This window comes from Ptychodera flava, chromosome 12 (genome assembly GCF_041260155.1).
Source record: "Ptychodera flava strain L36383 chromosome 12, AS_Pfla_20210202, whole genome shotgun sequence".
Lineage (NCBI taxonomy): Eukaryota > Metazoa > Hemichordata > Enteropneusta > Ptychoderidae > Ptychodera > Ptychodera flava.
Window position 1 is genome coordinate 29,767,006 of NC_091939.1, and position 24,169 is coordinate 29,791,174.

Here is a 24,169-nt window from a genome sequence, read left to right on the forward strand (position 1 = left end):
CACAATGTCATTCTCAAAGAGGTGCCGGGCAAAAATCCAAAATGAATAATAATGGAATCCAGTTCATCTGATAGCGTTTTTGAAAATTTCAAAGAGGTAGAGCTATTGGAAAAATAAAGCAAAAATCGTGATGATACTTGACTTTGTAGTTTTGCATCAGATGGACTAAGTATCCGCTTACTTTGTTTCTTCACTTTCATAATATTGCTATAATCGTGTCTTCTACATTGTCTAGCATTCCCTTATCATGACTTTCATTTCTTCAGGATTTAATGAAGCACACACCAACGGACAGTCCCGACTACAAAATATTGCAGAAGGCACTGACGTGTTCTGAGGAGTTCCTGAGTCAGGTCAACGAGAGGGCCAAACTCAAGGGTAAACTGAAGAAAGAGCACAAGAAGTCACCAAGCACTTCTAAGGAAAGTCAGAAGGTAAGTTGTGTAAATCTTAAGTGTGGAAGATTAGGGTTATTTCATTCAGTTTATGGGGAATCGTTTATTAATGACCGCACAACAGTGTGCTTTGTCAGCTAATATAAGGCACAAGTAACTAAACAAACATAATTTGATGCAAATATTACATAGTATTGCATGTATTGCTATTCAGCTGATGCAAAAAAGTTCCCAGAAATTCGTAGAGTGACTGAGAAAATTCAGAAATGTTTTTAATTTCTGCTCATGCCTGTCAAAGATCTATGAATGTTTCTTTTCAGTTTCAAGATATCAAATCATTGAAAGTACTCACCTTCCAAAATGTTGATATTTGTGTCAGTTAAACTGTCTTATAAATATGTTTTGTGTGGGGGAAAAATACAGTCTACAAAATTAAAAAGACAAGGTGAAAATATTGTATATAATAACATGAAGATGTGCATATTTGACTTGAAAAACACGTGCAGCAATGGTTATTTCCAGTTTCTAGATGCTGAGTATTTAGCTACATTAGAGCTATCATGTCAACCTTGTGTACCAATGGCATCAACAATATTTCATGAGAATTGCGTCATTTGTGAGAAGGTGTTGCTTTCTGTGATGTGACCTATAGAATTAATCGTCATTAGCCTTGTAATAGTTATATTTAGTCAGTGTTTAATGTTATTTTTCAGAAGAGAAAGTTGATAAAGGAAGGCCATATAGTAGAGCAAGTTGACCGCACCAACAGAAAATTGCGCCAAATTTTCCTCTACACAGACGTAATCATCTGCGCCAAACAGAAAACAACATCAAGGTTAGTCTAAACATGGAAAAAGTTGGGTTATTCCATTGCAAAAGTTGGGTTATTCCATTGTAATAATATCACAAACACAGAATTTTTATCAGACTTGGACACCATTTAAAATTCCATCTTTCCTCTCAGAAATAAAAGACTGACATTTTAACAAGGAAATAGGCCTGTATTTTTATTATCAAGAGTGTCTATGCTGAGGACATGAATGGGGGAATGAGGTCAACCAGAAATTAAAAGTTTCCTCCATTTTTGGCATCTGCCTGACAGGAAATGTCCCGTAATGGAAATTTAACGACATGACCTCATCGATTCTTAAAGCTTCTCATTTTTAGCTGGAAACACAAGGTGTATACAGCATTCAGATGTGGATGATGTGTATAATAAGCAAGTCGCTGCACTCTGACCTTATGACCCTCATCAGCCTTTGTATGTTAAGGTTATACATGCCTTGAAATTGAAAGTGTCAAGCTTTTTCAGGACTTTCCTCATGGAAACTCTGAACCATTCTTTTTCATTGTCAAGAATGAAAATCAGGGATGATTATGCAAAGTCTAGAATCAGAGACATAAAATACCTAAAATTTATCAATGGAGATATTTCAAAATATAGACTTTTTGGTGAAAAACTACACTTTCGATTTTCACATGAACAAGGATATGAAAACTTCAATTTCTAGAGCATGCACCAGTGGCAGACTTTGAATGTACAGTGAAGATTGTGTGTGTCCAAAAAACTTCTCTGTATTTTGGCTTTTGACATTAAAGACTGTGTGATGATTTCCAGGTATGATATAGATCTAAAATTCAAGTACAATCAAGTACTTGATTACAAGGAAAATTCTGTGACATTGTGGTGTTACAAAATGGTATTTGTGGACGAGAACACATGTGTAGTTGGCTTTTTGTTTTATTGCTTGCTGAGATTGACACGTGAAAAATTTACATTCGGTCATTTCCTGGTTTTTGGCCAATGGATCAGTCATACACTACATCAGATTCATATTTTGATCAGTTAGTAAGGAGATATGAAACATTTTTATCAGATTTGAACATCTTACTGAGTCCATACATCATTTCAAATCACCTGACATCTCTGTCATTCTGTCAAAGTCTGAATATAATAGACAAAGTCAGACTGTAGTCCAGCATAATTGATGTAACTGGCTGGCTGAATCTGTAGCTAGCAATAGAATTGGATCACCAAAGAGTAATTTATAGAAGGCTGCCAGAGTTGATAAAACCATGGTGCCATTACTTTTACAATAAGTCCAACTGTAATTAATTTTTTTAGTCCTTGTTTCCTGGTTTGGAGGTCATGTGTTCCTTTCTTTTAAGAAAAATCACAGGAAGACAAATTTACAATCTCGCGGATGATATCACCTGAGTATCTTATATCACATTCCCAGGGTGAGCAAAAATGTTCGGTTATCACCTCTCCACATCTGTAGTTCAATAAACATTAGTAAAGATATCCACATTGGTAGATCAGAGCTTCCTATTGTGCTTCATGTCAGCAGAGCCAGATTTTTTGTGCGGCTTCCTTGCCCTTCATTGATATTTCTTTGAAATGCAGCCATTGAACGATTGTCACAAATTGAATTCAAATTGTATACAGCATTTCACTGTTCTACTAGATGTTTTTTTGTCATTTTAATTACTGAGTCAGTTATTTCACAGGTTGCTTTGACCAGTTTAGTAAAACCTTCACAGTCATTTGTGGGTGGAATTATGGTACCGAATAGGTATAGACCGATCGGGCATACAATGATAATGTATAATTTGTGTGTACTCTAACACCATGAAAGTAGCCTTTTGTTGAGAGATTTACATATGAATAGCAATGGCTTCGAGGACAGAGGTGTGGTCCACCTCATCTGACCGAAACCCCTCGGGGATAACACTGCATACTGATAACAGTCCCCAACTTCCTTGTTGACGTGACTTCAAAGACAGGGAGTTGAGTGTGGAGTGCACTGTTTTGATTTCTGGAGTTTCAAAGGTGACAAAACTTGTAGCTGCAAGAAACCAAAAGTTGTGGAGTCACTTCTGGACCAGCCAAAAGATCCCTCAGATGTCAGCGGTCACTCTAACTACTGCAGCACTCTATTGTAAAACCAGAATTTTGATAATTTCTCTTCAGTGTGTGTAAGATGTAGAGAAGTTTGAATATTAAAATGGAATGCTATGTACGTGCATATTGTTACAGCCATGTACAGAAAGCAGGCATGGATTTTAAAGTTTAATGTTGCCTGACTGTCAGAGATATGTACACATTTTAGGATATGCAGGGTGCTTTTAGAGATTTCACTAAACTTTGAACTTATTTTGATTGTGTCAACATTATTTTACCCGGTGTTGACTGTCAATGGTGGATCTTCAGAAAAATTTCTAAAACAGCCAGAACTCTTTCCAGTGATTCTGTGTGTTGAACTCGTAACTAGCTACAGGACATCAGGTACATGTGAATAAATAGGAAAGCTATTATGCTTTGTGTATTCTGGTATTACTGTGAAATTCAGACCAAATGTGGTAGTATTTGTTACCAGGTGTGCATTTGCTGCCTGTCATTGTCAGGTATGGACAGTTTTGTTAGCCAACAATTTGATACAGAGAACTTCTGTATGAAACATTGCACCACTTGGATTGAATCACAGGCTTTATATGCCAAGTCATGCAAACAGTATCAATAACAAACAAAGGAAATTATTGGTTTATGAACTCCAGAGTGTGTGAGCCATAGATAACAAAATAAAACCTGAAAAAGGTAACTGAAAGGTTAGGATGTGAAACTGGTCGCCGAAAATACATGACACTGTTCCCAAAGATAAGGTAGATAATGTACTGAAAACAGGATATTAAACGGTGGGCTTGAAATCAGGACAAACTAAGAGTGTGAGAGCTCACGTAACCTACGTGTAAGTGAAAACAGTGTGCGTAATTGGCAGTAATTGATTTGTGGATGAGTTTTGTCGACCTAAGTTTTAAAAGTATGTCTTTTGTTTTCACTTGTGATTAATCTTGCTGACATTGTTACCAGGAATTTGAAATGAAATGCTGTCATGAATCAGAGGTTGACAGAACCTTGTATGGCAAAAAAAGGAAGTCAATGAATGTAAACAAACTTGTCATTTGATCAGCAGCTGAATACTGATTGATGGTACTGCTAAATTTTGACTCTTCCTACTTACTGGCTTTAATACATAATGAACCTTTTTACTGGCGCCCTCAACAACAAATCCAAGCTAAATGAGGCTTGTAGCTGCTGATGTGCAGCTGGCTTGGAAGGTTATATCCGATTGGTTGAGTTACTATTCACAGCAACTTAGGGAGCCTATTTGTACAATTTAATTACAATGGTAAGATTCAGCCAACCAATCAGATAACAGCTTTTGAAATGATGCAAATTAGCCCGCTTGTAGCCATGCTTCACTAGCCTTTTTTGTTTAAGATGCCAGTAGAAAAGGGCTCATCACATTGGCCAGTGAGACGTTAGTTACATTAAAAGCACATTCACATCTGAGAGGGAGAGGAAGAGACAGACAGGTGGACAGACAGATGGACAGACAGACAGATAGATAGAGTGACAAAGAAAGAGTATGCATGTTCTTGAATGATGATTGAATTTCTGTTAAATGTAATTTTGTAGAAATATACACCTTTGGGAGTTTTGATGTGGAACTGAAATTGATTTTGCTTCAGTTTGCTTGAAAAACTAAACATTTTGTATTTTGTTGTACATACTAACTGACTACCAATCAAACATACATGTAATTATAGTGAAAATCACCAGTGAAACAAGATCATTGTATAAATAATCTGAAGATACATGTAGATATGGTTGGGAGATTTTGGATAGGAGTTAACTTGTCATCTTTTCTTGTAACACTGTAACTGAATGAAAACTAACGGAAGGGCAGTACCCTGTCTTGTGCATTCCGCTGCACTGAGTTTGAATTTGAAGAAGTCGAACAGGGCTGAACAGAACTGACTCATAAACCAGAGCAAGATACGGCATAAAAATTTGTATTTTGATCTAGTATGAAACAGAGCCAAGTCAGCTGGAAGACACATCTACTCTCATAGCATTTATATCGAATGGAAACTCTGATCAAGGTGAAAGGGTTACCCACAAATATTTAACAGAAGGGACTACATCTCAACACAGAAAACCTGTATTTTAGGTCAAAGCAAAGTTTATCAGACCAAACCCATGACTTCAATATCTCAATATAGGGGTTTTATAATAGCATTTGCGGACCAAAACTGAGCTGTGAGTGGCTGCAAGACTTCAATACTTTGTCTTTATCTTACAGTCTTCTATCAGGACCGAAGGAACAGTATGATTGCAAGTGGTACATACCTGTAAGTGATCTGCTGTTGAACCCGCAAGACGATCAATGCCCTGGTAAGAACTGTTTGTGAAAGTTTAAGGCATCAGAAAAAAGACACCCAATAGTACATATACATGTAGTTGAATTGATACCAAACATAGTAGAATATTCTCTCCATGTTGCTGTAGATAGTGTCACATAAATCTTTTTAGGGCAAAAATTCGATCGATAAGAAAATTCAGTCAGTATGAAAGATGAGTTTATCATCTTTCAATGTTTTCCATTGATCATCTCTGTTTCAAACTCAAAGATGTTTTGCTATCAGTAAAGAAATCAGGCTGAAATGACAGTCATCTGTCTTGTAACAAATTATGTCAGAGTATATACAAAACACCAAACAATTCCACAAACTCTTCAGTATGTTTGATGTGACTTTGTTGGGTAAAAATTTCTTGAAATTTTTTAAATCTTTTCAAAAGCCATACCCAGGAGAGTGCCAAAAAATCCTGTTTTAAACAATCATCCATCCATCCATCCATCCATCCATGTATCCATGCATGCATGCATGTATGTATGTATGTATGTATGTATGTCGGTGTCTGTTTGTCTATTTGTATGTATATGCAAGTGTGCACAGATGCATGTATTTGTCCGCACAAATGTAAACTTATGACTTCATTTTACACGTTCAGCCACTCCAGTTCCGGTGCCGGGTGAGGAAAGCCTTGAGACACTGAGAGCAAGAATTGCCGAAACCAAGATGCAAATACGCAGTGTACAGGGAGAAGGCAACAAGGTAAACAGAGTTATAAAATCCTGTATCCAACTCAGAGATAGTTTCAAATCTTCCTTGTTCAGTGGAGTGTAGAAGCTTGGTTTTTAGTCATTTGAAGATCAAAACAAGTGTTGACTTGTAGTTTTGTTATGCATATACTTGCACTTGCACCACAATGAGGGAAATATGTGTAAGTTAAAAATTATCTTCTGCTGTTTCTGTCCATACTTCAGTGTGCACCGAGAAAGATTTTGTTAAAATGAGGAAAAATTGTAAATTTTGTAGACTGTCAAAAACTCAGGTGAAAACGTGATATGTTGGTCTACTGTCCCTTGTAATTGCGTAGTACATGTGGTTGGTTTTAGTTTTGAAGGTGTTGGAGTTTCATAATTACAAGTATGAGTTGTTACTATATTTGGCCAATCCATCACACTAATATCGTAAATTATAAAACTAAAGCAATAGAGCTGAGAATAAATGTCATATTCCACTTCAGTATTGTTGATATAATGGGTGGAGTTTCTTTAGTTTCCAGTTTAAGCAAAAATGTCAATGGTTCCTGCTTAGGGAGGGGTCAAAGGTTTTAGGTCAACCAGAAGTATAGTCAAACACAGTGGTACAATGTAAATGTCTAAACAGAACAATGAGAATGGAATAGTAACAAACACTGTCTGTGTTATCGGCATATTTTACTGTCAGTGTACTGACTTGCATAAATATGTGAACATTGAGACGATTTTGAAGGGAAAGTAAACTTTTTGAGAAGCAAAAGTGGCGTCTGCAGAAATTGAAATGCCCCTTGTGTTAAACAGATGTTTGTTTGAAATCTGTTCAATCTTGCAGAAGCCCAACAAAGGAGCCCAGAAGAACATTGACAAAAACAGGAAGAAACTGGCAGAAATGGTAAGACTGGCAAATTTTATTATTACCGTAGTACAGTCTCTACCAGTTCCTTGATATGCACCCATTTTTATTGAAAATTTTTGATTTAAGCAGTTTCACACGTAAAATTTTCTTGTGGAAAGATCAGATAATGATAAGGGTGAATAAAATAAACACAAAATGAAATACTGAGAACGAACAGGAAGTGCCCGGAAGTTGTGAAAGTGTGGGTTTTTGAGATTTCCAAAATTAGAAAGTAAAAGTGCTCAGAGGTTTGGGTACCAGGAAATGTTCTTGAGTTTACGAGAGAGGAATATTGTAGCATCTGCTAACATATGCACAACTATTCCCATATGGATTGGAGAAAGAGGGAAGGGGATAAAGACATAGACACACAGGCAGACAGACAAGGGGAGGGAGGGAGAGATAGATATACAAACAACATACTGACAGCGGTAGGGTGATCAGTCCATTGACTAGTTGTAGTTGTCTTAGTCATTATTTTTAAGCGTCCTTACGTTGTACAATAAAACACATACATACACAACGAGCAATATCAACACAGCCAGCCCCTTGGGCTTGTAAGACACTGAAGTACAACAGAACAGATAAATAAATAAATTGTGCTGATAACACATTTTTCATTGTATTTTCCAACAGGAAGGTCAAATGTTACTGATATCACCAAACTTACCTCTACGTCTTGCAAACAAAGATGGCAAGGTGAGGATCTTGGAATATTCTGACAATCATGATTGTATGCATTCTAGTAAAATTATTTTGATTTGGTTTAAAGCTATACAATGTGTCCTGTGAAAATGAGGTCAAATTCATCGGAAGGTGAACACGAAAATATGCATCATGTGGGTGAAATTTATAAATTCAGTACAGCTTAGATTTTTAGTGCAACGTTCAACAAGAAAACAGGTCAGAGTGTGTTTCGATTTGCTGTGCTTCTAATATGGAACTTATGGATGATGAAATGAACTGGTAGTATTTCATTTTCATAAATAAAATGCTGAACTCCTGTCCTCCATATTGTGTTTTCATCTTGAAAAGGAACACCTGCAGACTCTTTATTTCAATATTGAAAGCCAAACATTTATGCATGCAACGTTAGTGATGCATGAGAAAGTAGGAAAAGTCGAACATCTGTTTCCGTGTATGGCATTGTTGTGTCCATAAAATTGTCTAAGGTTTGTGACACTGTGGCGTGTATACGTCAAACATACTAAAAATAAAGGGCTTTATTTTTAGATGTATGTTTAAGTAGCATTACCCTGACAGTAGGGGCTTCCCACTTCAATACACAGTAGAGCTGCACTGCCCATGTATGGCAGTGTTGTGTCATGGGATGCTTGGATTACTGCCAGTAACTAGTGACCCAATCTGTATTCACAGTGAAATCAAGCCTAAACACTTTTCCTCATATTTTATTCATATTTTTCAGGGGTTTTTTTTGTTGTGATAATGAACGATAACAAGGAAGTGCATTTTTGATGTCTAGCCTTCTTGAAGTATCTGTTGTACTTGAAAAGTTGTTCACGTGCTTCTTTAGTCACAAACAACTTGGAGAGTTTCTAAGAAGTACTTACAGGGATGGTGTGAGATAGTAATGGTGTACTGTATTGAAGTGAAGAAAAGTAATGAAAACTTGCACATACCACAGGCACAAAGCCATCTCAAAGAGTTACTCTGTATTTGTGTCAGGCGATATGTTACACCAATGTCCTCGCGCATCCTATGCGGTATTTTCATAATAACCTTGCTACTCTATATCTTACAATCGCGACTGCAGCGTCAAATTTGCCAGATATTGACCATTTTAGTGCAAGTTCAACAGTTTTTCTTCCGATTCGTATTGCAAGTATGAAACGCGATCTTTTACAAGCGTTTGGATTGGCAGTGAACTGCAGTGTACACGTACCGAGCATGAGACATATTCTGGCAATCGGTCCTATGAAACTGTTTAACAGTGAACACACATATGTAGCCGCAGAATGCACTGCATATGTGGGGGTCTGGTGGGGGATGCCTGGAAGCGATAAATGTTACAGAACAGGTGTTCTCTACTGCCTTTTTAGCACACACAAAATTCTATTCTTTTTGATGATAGATGTATAATACTGATTAATATCTTTATGATGATGGTGTCAGACATTTCCAATCATCTTATCGTATAAGATCAGCCACTTTGGAAAAACTTACAACTCCTTCTGCTATCACTTTCAGTCTTATACACTGTTGATGTCTTCTGACTACGAGAGATCTGAATGGAGAGAATCAATAGAAAAGGCAATCACGAACATCAAGGCTAACCATCAAACTCAACACCGGTGTCAGCTTATGAAATACAGTCTTTGACTGCAAGGCAGAAGGTACGTCTTCTCAGCATGATCTTTTCCTAATACTTATTTGTTTATACAGTGTAGGATATTGTAAATATGTTTCAACAGTGCCTTCCTTCACATACATGTATCATGGACATCAAATCATTGTTGACCAATGTCAATAGACTGATTTTCGAACTATGTGCATACCCTCCCGTTGCCATGCCAACAACTCAGTGATGTTCTTGACACAAGAAAATTCATATAAGATCTATAGTCCAAGAAGATGCATACTAGAGGCCGCACTGGTTTAGAACGTATGTAAGGTGTCAGTGTGTGTAGAGTCTTATGGTAGCCAGCTGACTCCTCTGCCACAGTATTGAAAGCTGTTCTAATGTTGATATTTTCCAACAAATTCACTTCATATCATCCCCTTTATGTATCTATGTTAAACTTATCAGCTAAAGTCAGCGACATTAGAAATAAACATATCTACAGTGATGGTGATGCTTTAACGGTATTAAGACGTATATTTTTGCTCATCAATAGGTGAAGACACTGCATCAGAATGTCACATCCATGATCATCAAAGATGGTGAGTGGAATTCTGGGATGCCTGATTAAGTAGGGGAATTTTAGTCTGGGACTTGAATCTGTGCTTACTTTGTGAGACGGAAAGCTTTAGAACTTGCATTCTTAGACAAACATATCTCTGGATGTTTGTGTGTTGTTTCAATGACAAGTTTAAGAATCAGCAGATTTATGCATAGTAAAACCTACCTAAACTGAACTGTTCAGAGACTAAGAAAACTTCAGTATGGAGAGGTATTTGGTTTATAGAGGTCCTTTTTACATAGCGTTCAATTTGAATTGGAAAAGGGGTCAGTTTAGACAGGTTTCCAGTTTAGACAGGGTTCAGTGTAGACAGGGTTCAGTTTAGACAGGTTTCACTGTACTTACCTTTTTGATACATTGAACATAAACCAGACAGCTGTGACTTTTAGACATGATGCAACAAAGTTACTTGAGTATGTCTCTTAGCATACTGAAATTGCTTTGAACAACTACAGGTACTTTCCAAAGGCGTTGAAACCATGCTATGACCATTTCACCACCAAATCTTCATACTTCTTATTGATTTCTGTGCAAACCTTTGACCTCTATAATGGGAATTTTAATTTGAAATTAAAAAACATGTATTTTTTCAATAACAATTGAGTTTATTGTTCTCGTAGAATCATCCAATCATTAGGAGTATACAAGTGTCTTGAATGACAAATGTTGATAAAATATTTACTTTTTGTTCTCCAGATGAAGAATTAATGAGTGGTATCCTCAAAGTTAACGTACACTCTGCAACTAATTTTGAAAGGGAAGGAAGTAAGTGTACAAAAACTACATACATTTTCATGAAAAAGTCATCAACAAATTCATGACTCAGATTTTAATAAAATATTCTACTTTTAGAATTTTAGCCAGTGTTCATGTTTAATAGACAATCAGTTTTTTTATTCAACACTCATGTTATGGAATACTATGCTGCAGAGTTTTGTTAAATCGTGAAAAACATACATGGAAGATGTTTATTATCTTTAGGTCTAAAGTTTTGCTTAAATGTCTGGGACATGACAAACTTACAGCATCAGCCATTTAGCATGTACTGTTAAATGTAAAGCGTTGAAAGCAAAAAGACAGGAAATGCTGAAGACGGTCCAATTCTGGTGCACTAACATTTATGTCATTATGTGAAAGTGATAGCTAGCAGAAGTGGCGTGTATTCTCTAGATTAGTCACAGCAGTTACTGTACTATGACGTCTGTAAAACCATGTTATTATGAAATACACACTCATCTGTGACTGTTTCTAGCTCATATTTGGTATGTATATTTCTCTTCAGACTATTACTGTTGTCTGGAAGTGGACTCGTATGGCCATTTCTATCTGATTGCTAAGACAAACTGTAGTCCTGCAACCAAACAAGCCGAGTGGAACCAGGTAATGTAGTACTGAGATCTACATCAGTGCCAGCAATGGATCATATCAGTGAGGTGTCATTTCATTTGCTTCATGGGATCAACTCACTGCCCTGTGCCCTCTAAGCCAATATGATGTGCCACAATGCAACAAAACTGCCTGTGACGCAAGCGGATCTTTCGGCTCACATGTGAAATGTAGGCTGAGGCAAAGAAATTTCCACTGTTCATCAAATTGATGCAAAGTTTCCAGAAGTCCGTGTCTGTTAGAGGGCGCACTGACTCAGTGCATGACTGAAATATACATGTTATAACCAATAACATCCATTTGACAAAATGAGTATTGCAAGGTCATGGCTACTTTGTCAGTGATTGGAGACAATCAACAAGACAAAAGGAATCTCTTTTATTTGATAAAACATGATAGCAAGCCAGTATGTTGGTATCATTGCCTATTGTACTTTTATATAACTACAAAATATAACAACAACCTCTGTGTTTTATGCAATAAAATAACTTTGCCATATGTTTGAGAAGACAGAATTGTTGGCTGTATGAAGACTGGCAAGCTATAGCCTGACAAACACAGTTGATGATTGACAGTCTCTTTGTTCTATGCTACAGGAGTTTGAGTTAGACATCGATGGAGCACAAACTCTGCGTATCCTCTGCTACAGACAAGAAGACTCAACGAATGGGGATACACTGGTTGGCAAAGGTGCCCATGAGGTAAGCGTTGGGGGGATGAACCCTGGTTGAAATTGATCCCCGTGATGAAAAATTATTCATGGTGTATAAAACTTTTGATATTTGACATTTGAATGGTGCAAAGCTTAAACTTGTGAATTTTCCTCCTCCTTCATCGGCAATTTATTTTTGACAATTTGCAATATATGTAATGTATTCATGATACTCCAAACAGACGAACCGTTTCTTGCTTTCAATCTGAACTTGCTGCAGATTTTACTGTTTGAATCTTCTGTTTTTATTGTCATGGTAATTACAATACTGTGGTGATTTATTTAAGTGTAATAAAGAGTTTCAATGATGTTCAAACTGCATACTTGTGCGTTACCATTGCATTTTGTTGTGAGTGTACATGCATGTGTGGGTGCATGTGCATGCTTTTATCCATATGAAAATATAAATTAAGGAATATGCAAATGGTTATGCAATTAGCGGCCATGCTTTGGCTTGATCCTTGGGAGAACACTGCATACCAAATTCTGTGTGCAAGCATGCATGGTTCTGCAAGGTGCTGTATATATTCACCATCAATTATTTTGTAAAAAGGTATGTCATTTTAGAGCTGTCCCCTCATTATTTAAGTGTCCCGTGTTTTATGTTTTCTTATCTCTTCATCGACAGATGCCAAAGTTAAATCAGAAAGACACCAGGGTAGCTGTCAAATTGGACTCGGTAAGTTTGCCGACCTACAAGTACAGGTGTGCTTGTTGTATTGACTATTTATAGTATTATGGTGAAACATCTTATAATACCATGCATCAGTAATATACCATTTGAGTGTTGTTCATGACTCCAGAACTGCAAATTGCAATATTTGCTTGTATTACTGTCAATTGAATATGTACTGAAATTTTGTTTTCCATTTTAGATTGAGGTGACAGTATCAATGAATTATGACTCACACGGCCGTCAAACCATGAAGAGATTTAAATCTAAGCGGAGTGGAGGTGTGTTTGGAGTTAAAATTGGCAAGGTCACCAAGAGAGAGGGCACCAATATTCCAAACATCATAACAACCTGCTGTTCTGAAATTGAACGTAGAGGTAAGTAGAGTTTTCCAAACAGCGCCTTTTAGCATTAAAACCAATGCAATTTATGACAATCATCATCATTTGCATTCTTTGCCATATTTACACCAGTTGTACTAGTAGTTATGCTTCTTCACAACGGCTGGAACATAGAGAAAGAGAAAATGTCCATTTATTTGTGTAATTCCTTTACCAGTAGTTGATGTATTCCATGCTAGGTATGCCTGGATCCACACATTGCTGAATGGGACATACAGGATATTATACATAGGTCTGAAATAGGGCAGGAATGAAATTATTCACAAATTTGTGGCACATTGTTTTACTTCACCATAACCAATCTGTCTATGTGTTTGTGACGTAGTATGGGCCACGCTTTAAAGCCCCAATAGCTGCAAATGCTTACCAAACCGATCTCAAAATATCCTTAGTTTTCCAAGAGTTTTCTTTGAATAAGACCTATTAGAGACTAAAAAAGTGTATAACGCTGCCATGAGTGTCAAAATAGGCATGTACATTCAAAGGTTTTAATGTCATTTTAGATTTCCCGCCATTTTCAAAAACTAATCATATGACAGAGAAAATAAAGATTACAACAACAAAATGTTGGCCATCGTGTGTTGTGCATTCAGGTAAATAGTATCATGCTTGTTTCTGGTATGATCATGATGTGTATGTGCAGGAATTATTGTTTTTTGTATTTTCCCGCGGGGGCGCCATTTTATGGGTGCGGCACCCGTTTATTATTAAGCCTGTCAAAACGTGTAGGCATGGTCCAAATCAGCGAGCAGTGATACTTCAATACACGTCCTTTAGTTAGCGCATTTACATGAACCAACTTTGGTTTGAAAATAAAATCATGAAAATAATGTATAAAATTAGCAGCTATTGGGGCTTTAAGCACTCACCACAGGGGGCGCAGACATTAATGATTATACATGATGTGGATGAATACACAAAATCAGCTTGTAAGTATGTACCATCAAATAGAGCCGATAACTCATGTATTTACCTTGTGTTGCTGAGTGACACCATTATCTGTTGCATAAGATCTGATGATAAACTCCAATTTTTCTTTCCAGGTCTGTCTGAACTGGGCATTTACAGGATTTCTGGAGTAACTTCAGACATTCAGAAACTCAAGAAGGCATTTGAAAACAGTAAGTAAACTTAAGTTGTGTAGTTTTCTTGCGAGGACATTGACTGTTAATAGTATCTACCAGTGTTACCATGATGTATCTTGATGTATATGAAACCCAGATTACAGTTTTTACTCTCTGAAACACAACAAAGAACAGAAATATTTAATGAAATTTGATAGTCTGTAATAATATGTTCGTTTATTTGCCATAGAAATACGAGACGTACTACGTACAGAATGTCAAGAGTGGTGTGATATTTAAAAAAAAAAAAAAAAAAAAATGTAATAGTGACATTTCTGCAGAAAAGGTAATGCTATATAATCATTGGAATGTAATCTATGGCTGGAAAACAGGAAGAGCTTAAGTGAAGCTTGCATCATCTGTTTCCCATTTAACTGTGCAGAAAGTAAGCAAACGTAAAATACAGAGGGCTTTTACAATAAGTAAACAAAATAAACTTGTAAATTAACGCACGGTAAATACACTGTGTTGTACTGACTAAAACAGATTAATGTGGAGAACTGAGGCGAAAAATTAGCTATCAGAAAGAACAATAAACACGTAACAAGGAGAAAAAGAATAAAATGTAGCAAGGTAAATTTGGTGGATCACTGATTGGTTATCAAGTAATCTTTTAATTTCGCTTTGAAGCTGTTTCTATTAGGTATGTTACGGATATCATGTGGTATCTCATTCCATATTTTGCCACCGTGATAGTCAAAGGAAAATTTGCCCAAAGTGTAATTCCTTCTAGGGATTAGAACATCCCTATTTGTAATCAGTTATTCTAAGGTCAACAAGGGTAAAACACACAAAAATATTTTGTTTTTAGACAAATACATGTCATCCCAAATCATATATGAACAAGGCAGTGTTGGCAATCTAAGTACGTAGCATATCAAAATGCGATCCATCAGGAGCTCAAAAATTTCAAGATATCCTTACCGTAATCACAATTCAAGTACTACAGTTTTTGGCTCAGTTTGCTCTATGTCTAGACCACAAGGAAAGTGTAATATTTGAAAATTATTATACACTGTATATAGATTTGAAGATTTTAATGCTTCAAAGACAGTGTGCATCAGAATGTGAGTGGCTAATGATAACTCTGTTAAGCATTTCATCAAAGAATCTTGCAAATGTTTATTCAGTGTTCTGTCTCTACATCGTTGTTGCTCTGTTTTTTCAGATGCTAGGAATGTTGACACTTTGGTTGCAGAAAGTGACATTCATGCAATAGCCTGCGTCGTCAAGCTGTACTTCCGTGAACTGCCAGAACCACTCTTTACCAATGAACTCTACAATAACTTTGTCAATGGCTTTGGTAAGTGAATTTACCAGAACCCAGTTATCTATCCCCCCAGTGTCATTTCAAGTCCATTATCAATGTATAGCTGAGGACAGCGATCTATTGTTTACATTGTGAAAGAGATCATGTGTTTTATCAACGTGGTATAGTGTTTGACTCACTTGAAAGTTACATTATACATGTCAGAAAAGAACAGTGGTCAGTTGTTCTCATTTGCAATAACAGCACACACCCAAGGTTATATATGATGATTCTAATGGGTTGATTTCTCTGACCAATTTATTTTATCAGCACCTTGAAAGTTTTATTGCAAGAGATCTCTGATCTAATATCACTTTTATTTCGTTTCCTTCGCAGGGCTGTCAGATGTCCATGCAAAACAGAATTGTATGGTGTCGCTATTGGAGAACTTACCAGAACCCAATCAAAGTACTGTTATTTATCTGTTGGAACACCTCCGAAGGTAAGTTGACCGAGTAATCAGTCTAGCTAGCACCCTCTGTGATCATCAGCGTCTGCGGTGGTGTACTGGTTGACAACCCAATACATACAACTTTGTTCCATGCATTTCTTTGCAGTTCAGTTTTATCATTCTAGGATTTCATCACTACAAAGCCTCCAGCTTTCTGCAAAATAAAAATCTTCAGCAAGGCTGCATGGATTGTAGCAGTCTTTTCAAGTATTTTGAAAAATTAAAACTATTATCAGGTACTCCATATATTTGTAAATAAGATACACTGTATATATGTTTGTAAAGAAGACATTTAAATTGCTTGTCAACAATGATAATGTGTACAATCTGTATGGTGTGCATAAAATGGGCAATCTTACATGTTTTTACAGAGAAACCAAGAAAGTGCATGTCAGAAGTATTGAGGTCAAAACCCCAGAAAAAATTACATGGAAACTACGCTGGCCATGTAAATAGCAGAAATTCATCTCCGTAAATTATGTATTTCTGACCATTTATTAGTCTCAGTTATCTTATTATATCATTCTGCTTTGACTATTTCAGAGTTGCCAATAATGAAATTGAAAACAAGATGACGCTACACAACCTTGCCACAGTGTTCGGTCCAAATCTCCTGAGGCCGTCGGTTAATGTTGATGAAGAGAACGCCAGCAGCCAGTCGTTTATGCTCCTTGAAGCGACGTGTTTCACCAACGTCATGGCACAAGTAGGAGTCTTCCTCTACTATCTGGAAGGCAAAGCTGAGCTGCCCACCTCAGAGTCACATGACCTGTAGATTTCAAAGCAGAAACCAGACATTTTATCAGCTTTTCCAAAGCCCCAAGTATCCAGTTTCAGGACAAAGATGTATTTGTCATAGCCATGCCGTTCCCTGTATGCAAGGAGCTTGAGAACTGAGACACTTCAAGTAGTAATTTATTGAAATTTTTTTGTCTATAAGTGTAAGTTAAATACTGATTATTACTTTACATGTGACCATGCGATACCAGGTATTGGTATTTGATTCTCTGTCACTAGAGGGCGCTGTTACAATCTCGCAGAGTAGTGGTGGTTAACTTTAGATGTACAATATAGGTAGACGCTTATGTATAATTGTACCATTATGTCATACACATGGCTAACCCAGGGTAGAAGTACTGGCGAGTAGTTTTTTTCCAAATGGTGAGATGACCATTTTTGCTAACTTTCATCAAGCAATACATCGCAAAGAGAAGAGCTGACATGCACAGGGAGTATCTGGAAGAAAGTTAGTGACGTGGATATTCAGATGGCTTGGTGTTAACTGGAAACATATGAGCCTTCCCGTACCTAAAGCCGTTTTGCTTTACTCATTTTACAAAACTGCCCATACTCTTTTCAATGCAGTATATCTACTGTCATATCAATCCATCAAGATTGTAGATCTATACATTGTACGTTGATCATAAAGATTTCTCATATATTGCTGTATCACTTCTTTGAACTGCCCAGATTTTTCATAGTGAAAGCAATTTCCCTTTGTAAACATTATAGTAGTGTATAAATCAACGTGAAAATCATTATTAAAAAGGTTTTTTTTGCCATATTTATTCAAGACATAAAATTTTCCATATTTCCTTTTCAATCTCTGTAAAACTTAACAACTCAAATTATTTACATTTTCTAAAGCAGAATAGAATCAACCTTCGTAGCCATGCCCTGTTCATTTTTTCCAATCAGAAAGGATAAAAAGATCATGATATTGGTATCGGCATTTGGAAAACTATATTTGATGAAGTTTGCTAACAATCCCAAATGTTAGAACTCCCTCTTGACGCAAGTGAACCTATGGCTCACTTGTCTTGTTTTATATGAAATACTACCGGTACACCAGCATTTAAATTTTTGAAAAATCTTTTTATGAGACAAAAAAGTACATCTATTTCAAAATTTCAGTGATTTTATGATCCCCTGTTGAAACATTAATCAAGGCAAGGTCAATATCAGATGTTCAAATTATGTTTTACATGAATATAGTTAAGTTTTATGACTGTGCATTTCACTTTATCCCTCATCCCTTACGGTGTTTGGTGTAAACTCTGGAATATCAAAGATGTACTTATTCTCGCTGTGTTCTGTGTATATTTGGATTTGATTTTTTTCCCTGTCTCTTGCTTTGTTGTATGCTCTGCCCTTTGAATGTCAAATTTGTGTTGCATCCTAAGTTACGCAAGTTAAATAGTCTGTTTGCCAGGCAAGTTGCATAGTTTTAGAACACACCACAGCTTTCACATCAAGGTAGAATGCACCTCGGGGACAGATATTCGGACAGTCAAATTTTTACAATTCTTTTCTAATTACTTTTTCATAAATTGAAAATATCATCATAGAGTGAACACTAAGATGGTGACGATTTTGAATTTCAAATATTGGTAAATGTTAGTTTTGTTTCTCTAGTTTCAAAATTTTGTATGATGTCCCATGATTTTCATTCTTTATTTGGTGAAAGAATGGTTGAAAGTTTCGTTGAAGAAAGCTTTAGCAAAAGTCTAAAAGTCAGTTTCCACTTTCGAGGCACATACCACCTTAATTTAAGGATGTACAATCATGTAAAATTTCTTTTGTTCTCTGCATTCTTTCTTGTGAGAAGACACTTGCACCACACTCCAAGCAGTAGTGGCATTTCAGATAAGGCTAACACAGTAGCCCCAGGTGAATTCTCAAACTATTCGCCAATGTTGCCACCGCATCACTCAATGAGATACTCGTACAACAGTAAAGTGAAGCCAAAATTTTTGGCCAAATCTTGATAGCTATGTGAAACTTAATTTCTGTCATATCATTGTTTAATTTTGGATACGTCACATTTCTCTCATACATTTAATTATCACAACCTCAAAGTAATCTTTGTTTTAATGAAAACATGATGAATTACAAATTTTGAACACTACCACTGCTTCTGAGTGTCCACCTGCACATTACCAGTTGTTTCATATATCAACTTGGACCACAGTTTATCACTATCTCAACTTTGACCCCAGTTGTTCAAAGCCTCAACTTTGACCCCTCTCACCAGCAAAGTTTTATACAATGTCAATATCTCAAGCATAATTGCACTACTGTAGATATTTTGAAGACAGGAGTTGGAATAGACATTATTTGGATGACAAAAATGCTCATATTTAATGTCCTGCAATATGCAAAATATTTCAGAAAGTCACTTATCGCACTGAAATGTTAAAATACTCAGAAATGATCCAATGGTTGCATGTAGTAAAAGTTTTATCATGGTACGAAATCATTGATAAGATTCAACCTTGTGTATTTTCACAACTGTAGTATTAGTGTCAGTGCTAAATGGCATCTTTAGACTGCCTGAAGAAGGAATGAAACTGAAAAACTGAAAATGAAACATCCCAAAGCAAAGTATGGATGCTAATTTGTGAGCACTTGCTGTTTAAGGAGCCTGTTCATTTATTAAATTAATCGAGGTGTACGTTGTTATAGTTTTATAATCATCAGAGTGTTTCGTGAGACAAAGATTGATTACGAGCAAGTTCAAATATTCTTTGCACCAATACAGAATTGTAAAAACCAATTTGTATGCAATCCGAGAATTGGTTCTCTGTGTATAAAAGCAGGATTGAAGCAACTCAAATAGTGAATATTAACCCTTTGAGCACCAAACTCAATATTTGTTGCCTTTATAAAACATACCCCAGTCAATTTTTTTCACATTTTGCCAATATTTTGATTTAAAACTGTAGCCAATAAAATATGATGTCCTTTTGGTCCAAAATTATTTTAAAAATGACAGAAAAAATTAGAAATTGGCTGAATGTTACACTAAAATTTTGTTGGGAAAAATTATTGCACTCAAAGGTTTAATTACCGGTAAAACCAATACCAACACATTCATAAATAATTTTGCCTTTCTGAAATCTTATGGTTTTTATTTAGCTGTGGAAGTCAAGTTTTCATTACAGACAAAACAAACATGCAGCATTCTTATCCCAAAAAGTTTACAATTTTAATATATTAGCCTATGAACAGTGATGGTCGCTGTTTAGTAAGGTGATGAATTTTACTTTGGACATTTTTTCTTGCTTTAGGTTTTATAAAGCAAACTTCTGATGGTAGAAAAGACTGATTATAAATCTAGATGAAAGAAAGAAACAATTTGATTTTCATGGAGCACAGCTGACCTGTGTGTCACCTTTTTTCTCTCAAAGGGTCATGTTTAGGTCAAAATATGACTGACCTCCAGATCAGCCCATCTTTTTGCCGAGGGTTGTATCGGGGTCAAGATTGTGTCAAGATTCTACAGACAGGATCAAGTTGAATCGTGAAAACAAATTGAAACAAAATGAAGATATTCAAGAAAAATATAAGGTGATCATTCAAGCAAGGAATGTAAAACATTTTTTCTAAACGTTTGTCATGAATGAGCTGCAATCAATTGCTTTCCAAGTTTTCCCAGCCTTCCAATGACTTTTTTACCAAATTCAATTTTACTGGTCAGTTGTAACACTCCCTTTTGGATACATCATATTCCAGAATATACAGTATGTATCAATTTTGATATTGTCTGGAAATGTTGCATACAGCGTAATTTACAAGCACCGATAGGTCAAGTCTGTGATAATTTGCATAAGTGATTTGCATATTTGTATGACTACATGCAAACATTTCCATGTCTTCATTTGTATGTCTTGACAACTAGGCATATAGTAAGTTCTTAGTAGAGGTCATACATTTGTCTCGCACATCTTATACAGAGGTTATCAAAATTTTGAATTTTGCACCAAATATTTTTTCTTGCATTCCATCTCCCAGATATTTTGTAACCAAATGAATTTATCCACACATCAATTCAGCTTCCATACATAGGAATAGCGTTTCAGAAAGTGGTGTTCCTTGTATTTTATGTCACCAACAAAGAATATTAAAGAGCATTGAAAGTTTTCGTACATACTCCACCTACACAATATTGCTTCAAGAATTTGAAGGTGCACTTTTAACAAACTCAAAGCGACTGAGCCAATATGTAGCAAAATTGATCAATACATTTTTATCTTTCAATTGCTAGCTACCACAAATATCAATTTTTAATGGCCTTTCCAGAAATAAAAGTGAATGCGCAATCAAATTACGTAATTATATTTATGCCTGAAAGAAACTGAGGCTGTAGTTGCTTCAAAGATGCTGGACAAATAGAGTAAAATCTGAATCATAATTTGCCAATCACCTCTCAACAAGGTTTTGGATGTGCAGCAAAGTATACTTCTTTCGAGCAACATTGTTCAAAAATTTGATATTTCATCATTACTTTTGGGTGAGCCTTTTCTGTAGAATGGAAGTTTTTTCACAGAGACAACGCGGTAACTGTTTCTTCGCAGTGTTGCTTTACAGTATGTACTATGTATTGTATCCTTGTCTGTCCTTTGTTGGTCTTCTCAAGTTGTGATAAAATCATTCTCTATAAATGTTTACGATTTATCAGAATTAGCAAAGATAGACCTTTTATAGAGATTTAATAAGCAAATAAAATCATATTTTCAATGTGCTGAGTTAAATTTTTTGTGTATAGGGTAGCAAAAGAAGATATCATGTTCTAATCTTTAAATTCAATCATTTTGTATCATCTGTGCGTAATGTATCATGTTTCCATAGAAACAATAATACCATTGCACTCTTTGTTCCGGGCAGATGCAGGAATGAAAGTGATGTAAAATATATATTAATCGGATATGTTATAGGAAACCAGTCTTCTCAGCAGTGCAAGTTTTTAGGAAATGTTAGAAAGGACCTCTGTCAATGTATGCATTTCCACAAGGAAATAGTTCTCAAGCTTTTTTCTGACTTTCAGCCATTGAGGTTCCCTGATAGGGTTAGCTGGTAGCACACAAACTAATCAAAATAGAACTATAGTAGAGCAACTGCAGAATATACAACGCCATTGTGTCAGAATGAAGACACTACAGAGTGTAACAGCCATTTCTATCAGTTTTAAGTAACTTTGTTAGTATTTTCAATTTCAACTTTACCGAATGTAAAGTGTCATCATCATCACTATAGCGAGAAGAGCAGCATAGATGCTGTGTTTTGGAAATGCATCAATACGAAGACTAACCTTAGCAATGCCAGCATGGGTTTTCACAAAGCTACATGTACTACTTCTGGACCCTGCTGTTACCATGACAACAGCATCAGAGATGAAAAAGTGCAACCTTGTAAATTTTTACTCAGAAGAGTGGATTCATAAATGGAATTGCCAGCAATCATATAGACCAATATTTACAACATAGCAAACATATTTTATACAAGCATTTTGAAGCATTTTGATAACAATAAATTTGTCTTTTATAAATATGCAGATAAACAAATCTAATCCCCCTTGGTGAGATGAGAGATTGACTCTGATATCAACTTGCTCAAAGTCAAACCTAGGCTTGCCTCATTTTCAATGTTGAATTTGCCTAACATTGTAAAGTGTGTGTGTTTTATGTTGAAAAATGTAGGGTTTTACACCAATACAGTATTCGGTATGTGCATTGTATATTTACGTTTATTGTCGTTGCATACTGTTGCTACTTGTGGTTTCCAAATAAACCATTACTTACATATGGAAAAAGGTTCATGTTTATCGTCATTTATCTCATCCCGATTCAAGACGGTGATGTCCATTGAAAGGTCTTTTCTTTTCATCACATTAATGTCTACTGTATCCACTTCTTCATGCTTGGTTTCACTAGCCGTACGACCAATCTGTGCGTGCATTGCAAGGACATGGGATCACGCAGAGCAAAGCTGCCAAAAACTGAGGAGGAGGCTTGCTTCCTATTGTGGCATCTGTCATGGTTCTCTTCAACAGGCAATGTGCAACCACAAGTGCCAGGTTCAGTTAATGGGACTACACAAGTGTCTCGCAGTCATTTCACTCATAAGCTGCTCAATTCTTCAACCAAAAGTGCAAAAATATTCATATTGCACTGCGAGTGAGGGACATTTACAGTCTGGAGGAGAGCTTTTACTTACACATTGTAATGCCAAGCAAACATTATGTAGTGGCAGATTAAAATTAGCATATTTGGCAAGAATGATGATGTCATCATGCTACAACCAATCAAAGACTTAGATTTCATTGTTGTTTATTATTCATTATTCATGGCTAGTCTTCTAGTTGAGAATACACAGTAAGTGAGGCTACCCACAATTCCTCTTGATTTGTTCACTCAGATATTTTTTGCTAAAGGCTTTTTCAATTTTATCAGTTCCTTAACAATTTTTAACTTACAATTTAAGTTCAGGATTATTTGTTAAGACTATGTTCCAAAATTATTGATTATGTTTACAATTCAAGTGTAAATTGAATGAGAAGTTGACGTTTGGAGGTGCTAAAAATTGCACACTGTCAAGATAAAGTTATCAGCAACTAAGATGGTCTCATCATACCACCTGTCAGACATGCAAATTTCCTTTGTTACGAACATTTAAAAAATCAATACCCTTTCTTTTGCCAACACAGATGCAACTTATTCCCTTAGTTCCTTGAAAATATTGTGGATGACTGTCAAAAATCTATGTCGACAAAATTACAAAATTGCTATCTCCTCCGCGGAAAAGGGGTTGATCTTCTCATTATTCACAGTGAGAAATCAGAAAATTATGATTATCAGAACTATGTTGCCAGAATTTTGAAATATGGACCGAGTTGTTCTGTGTACAGAAGAAATTTGCTTCAATTCAGTGAGTGATCTCCGTATGTACAGATCATGGAGCATTGTGGGTAGCCTCACTTACTGTGGAATATAAACCTGTCTTGAGACAAGAAGATGGCTTGATTCAGACAAGGTATATACTGCAATGAATGTTATAGCTGTAACTGGCCGTGTACACTGTACAATGAGCACAATTTACATAACTGCTGTTAGTTCTGAGTCAACAATTCTACGAGTTATCGAATTTCATGTTCACATTTAAATTCAATCAT

At 36.0% G+C, this 24,169-nt stretch overlaps 2 protein-coding genes across 4 annotated transcripts in view; both read left to right on the top strand.

Annotated features, from left to right (window-relative positions):
- LOC139145574 (active breakpoint cluster region-related protein-like) overlaps positions 1 to 22,810 on the top strand; it is a 56,881-nt gene extending 34,071 nt beyond the window's left edge. For 2 of the 3 annotated variants that reach the window (XM_070716806.1, XM_070716807.1), the window contains 17 exons: positions 267 to 434; positions 1,109 to 1,230; positions 5,543 to 5,634; positions 6,253 to 6,356; positions 7,179 to 7,238; positions 7,878 to 7,940; positions 9,450 to 9,595; positions 10,097 to 10,142; positions 10,859 to 10,927; positions 11,445 to 11,542; positions 12,145 to 12,249; positions 12,889 to 12,939; positions 13,136 to 13,310; positions 14,378 to 14,455; positions 15,627 to 15,761; positions 16,104 to 16,209; positions 16,762 to 22,810. In XM_070716806.1, the coding sequence (XP_070572907.1) occupies positions 267 to 434; positions 1,109 to 1,230; positions 5,543 to 5,634; positions 6,253 to 6,356; positions 7,179 to 7,238; positions 7,878 to 7,940; positions 9,450 to 9,581 (741 nt within the window). In that variant the 3' untranslated portion in view covers positions 9,582 to 9,595; positions 10,097 to 10,142; positions 10,859 to 10,927; ... (6 more) ...; positions 16,104 to 16,209; positions 16,762 to 22,810. The remainder of the gene's footprint in view (positions 1 to 266; positions 435 to 1,108; positions 1,231 to 5,542; positions 5,635 to 6,252; positions 6,357 to 7,178; positions 7,239 to 7,877; positions 7,941 to 9,449; positions 9,596 to 10,096; positions 10,143 to 10,858; positions 10,928 to 11,444; positions 11,543 to 12,144; positions 12,250 to 12,888; positions 12,940 to 13,135; positions 13,311 to 14,377; positions 14,456 to 15,626; positions 15,762 to 16,103; positions 16,210 to 16,761) is intronic. The other variant, XM_070716808.1, reaches the window with a different exon arrangement.
- On the top strand, positions 10,127 to 16,993 carry LOC139146270 (breakpoint cluster region protein-like). Its single transcript, XM_070717677.1, has 10 exons — positions 10,127 to 10,142; positions 10,859 to 10,927; positions 11,445 to 11,542; positions 12,145 to 12,249; positions 12,889 to 12,939; positions 13,136 to 13,310; positions 14,378 to 14,455; positions 15,627 to 15,761; positions 16,104 to 16,209; positions 16,762 to 16,993. Exons 1-10 carry the CDS (start codon positions 10,127 to 10,129, stop codon positions 16,991 to 16,993), a joined length of 1,065 nt encoding a protein of 354 aa, XP_070573778.1.
- Positions 22,811 to 24,169: the final 1,359 nt, after the last annotated feature.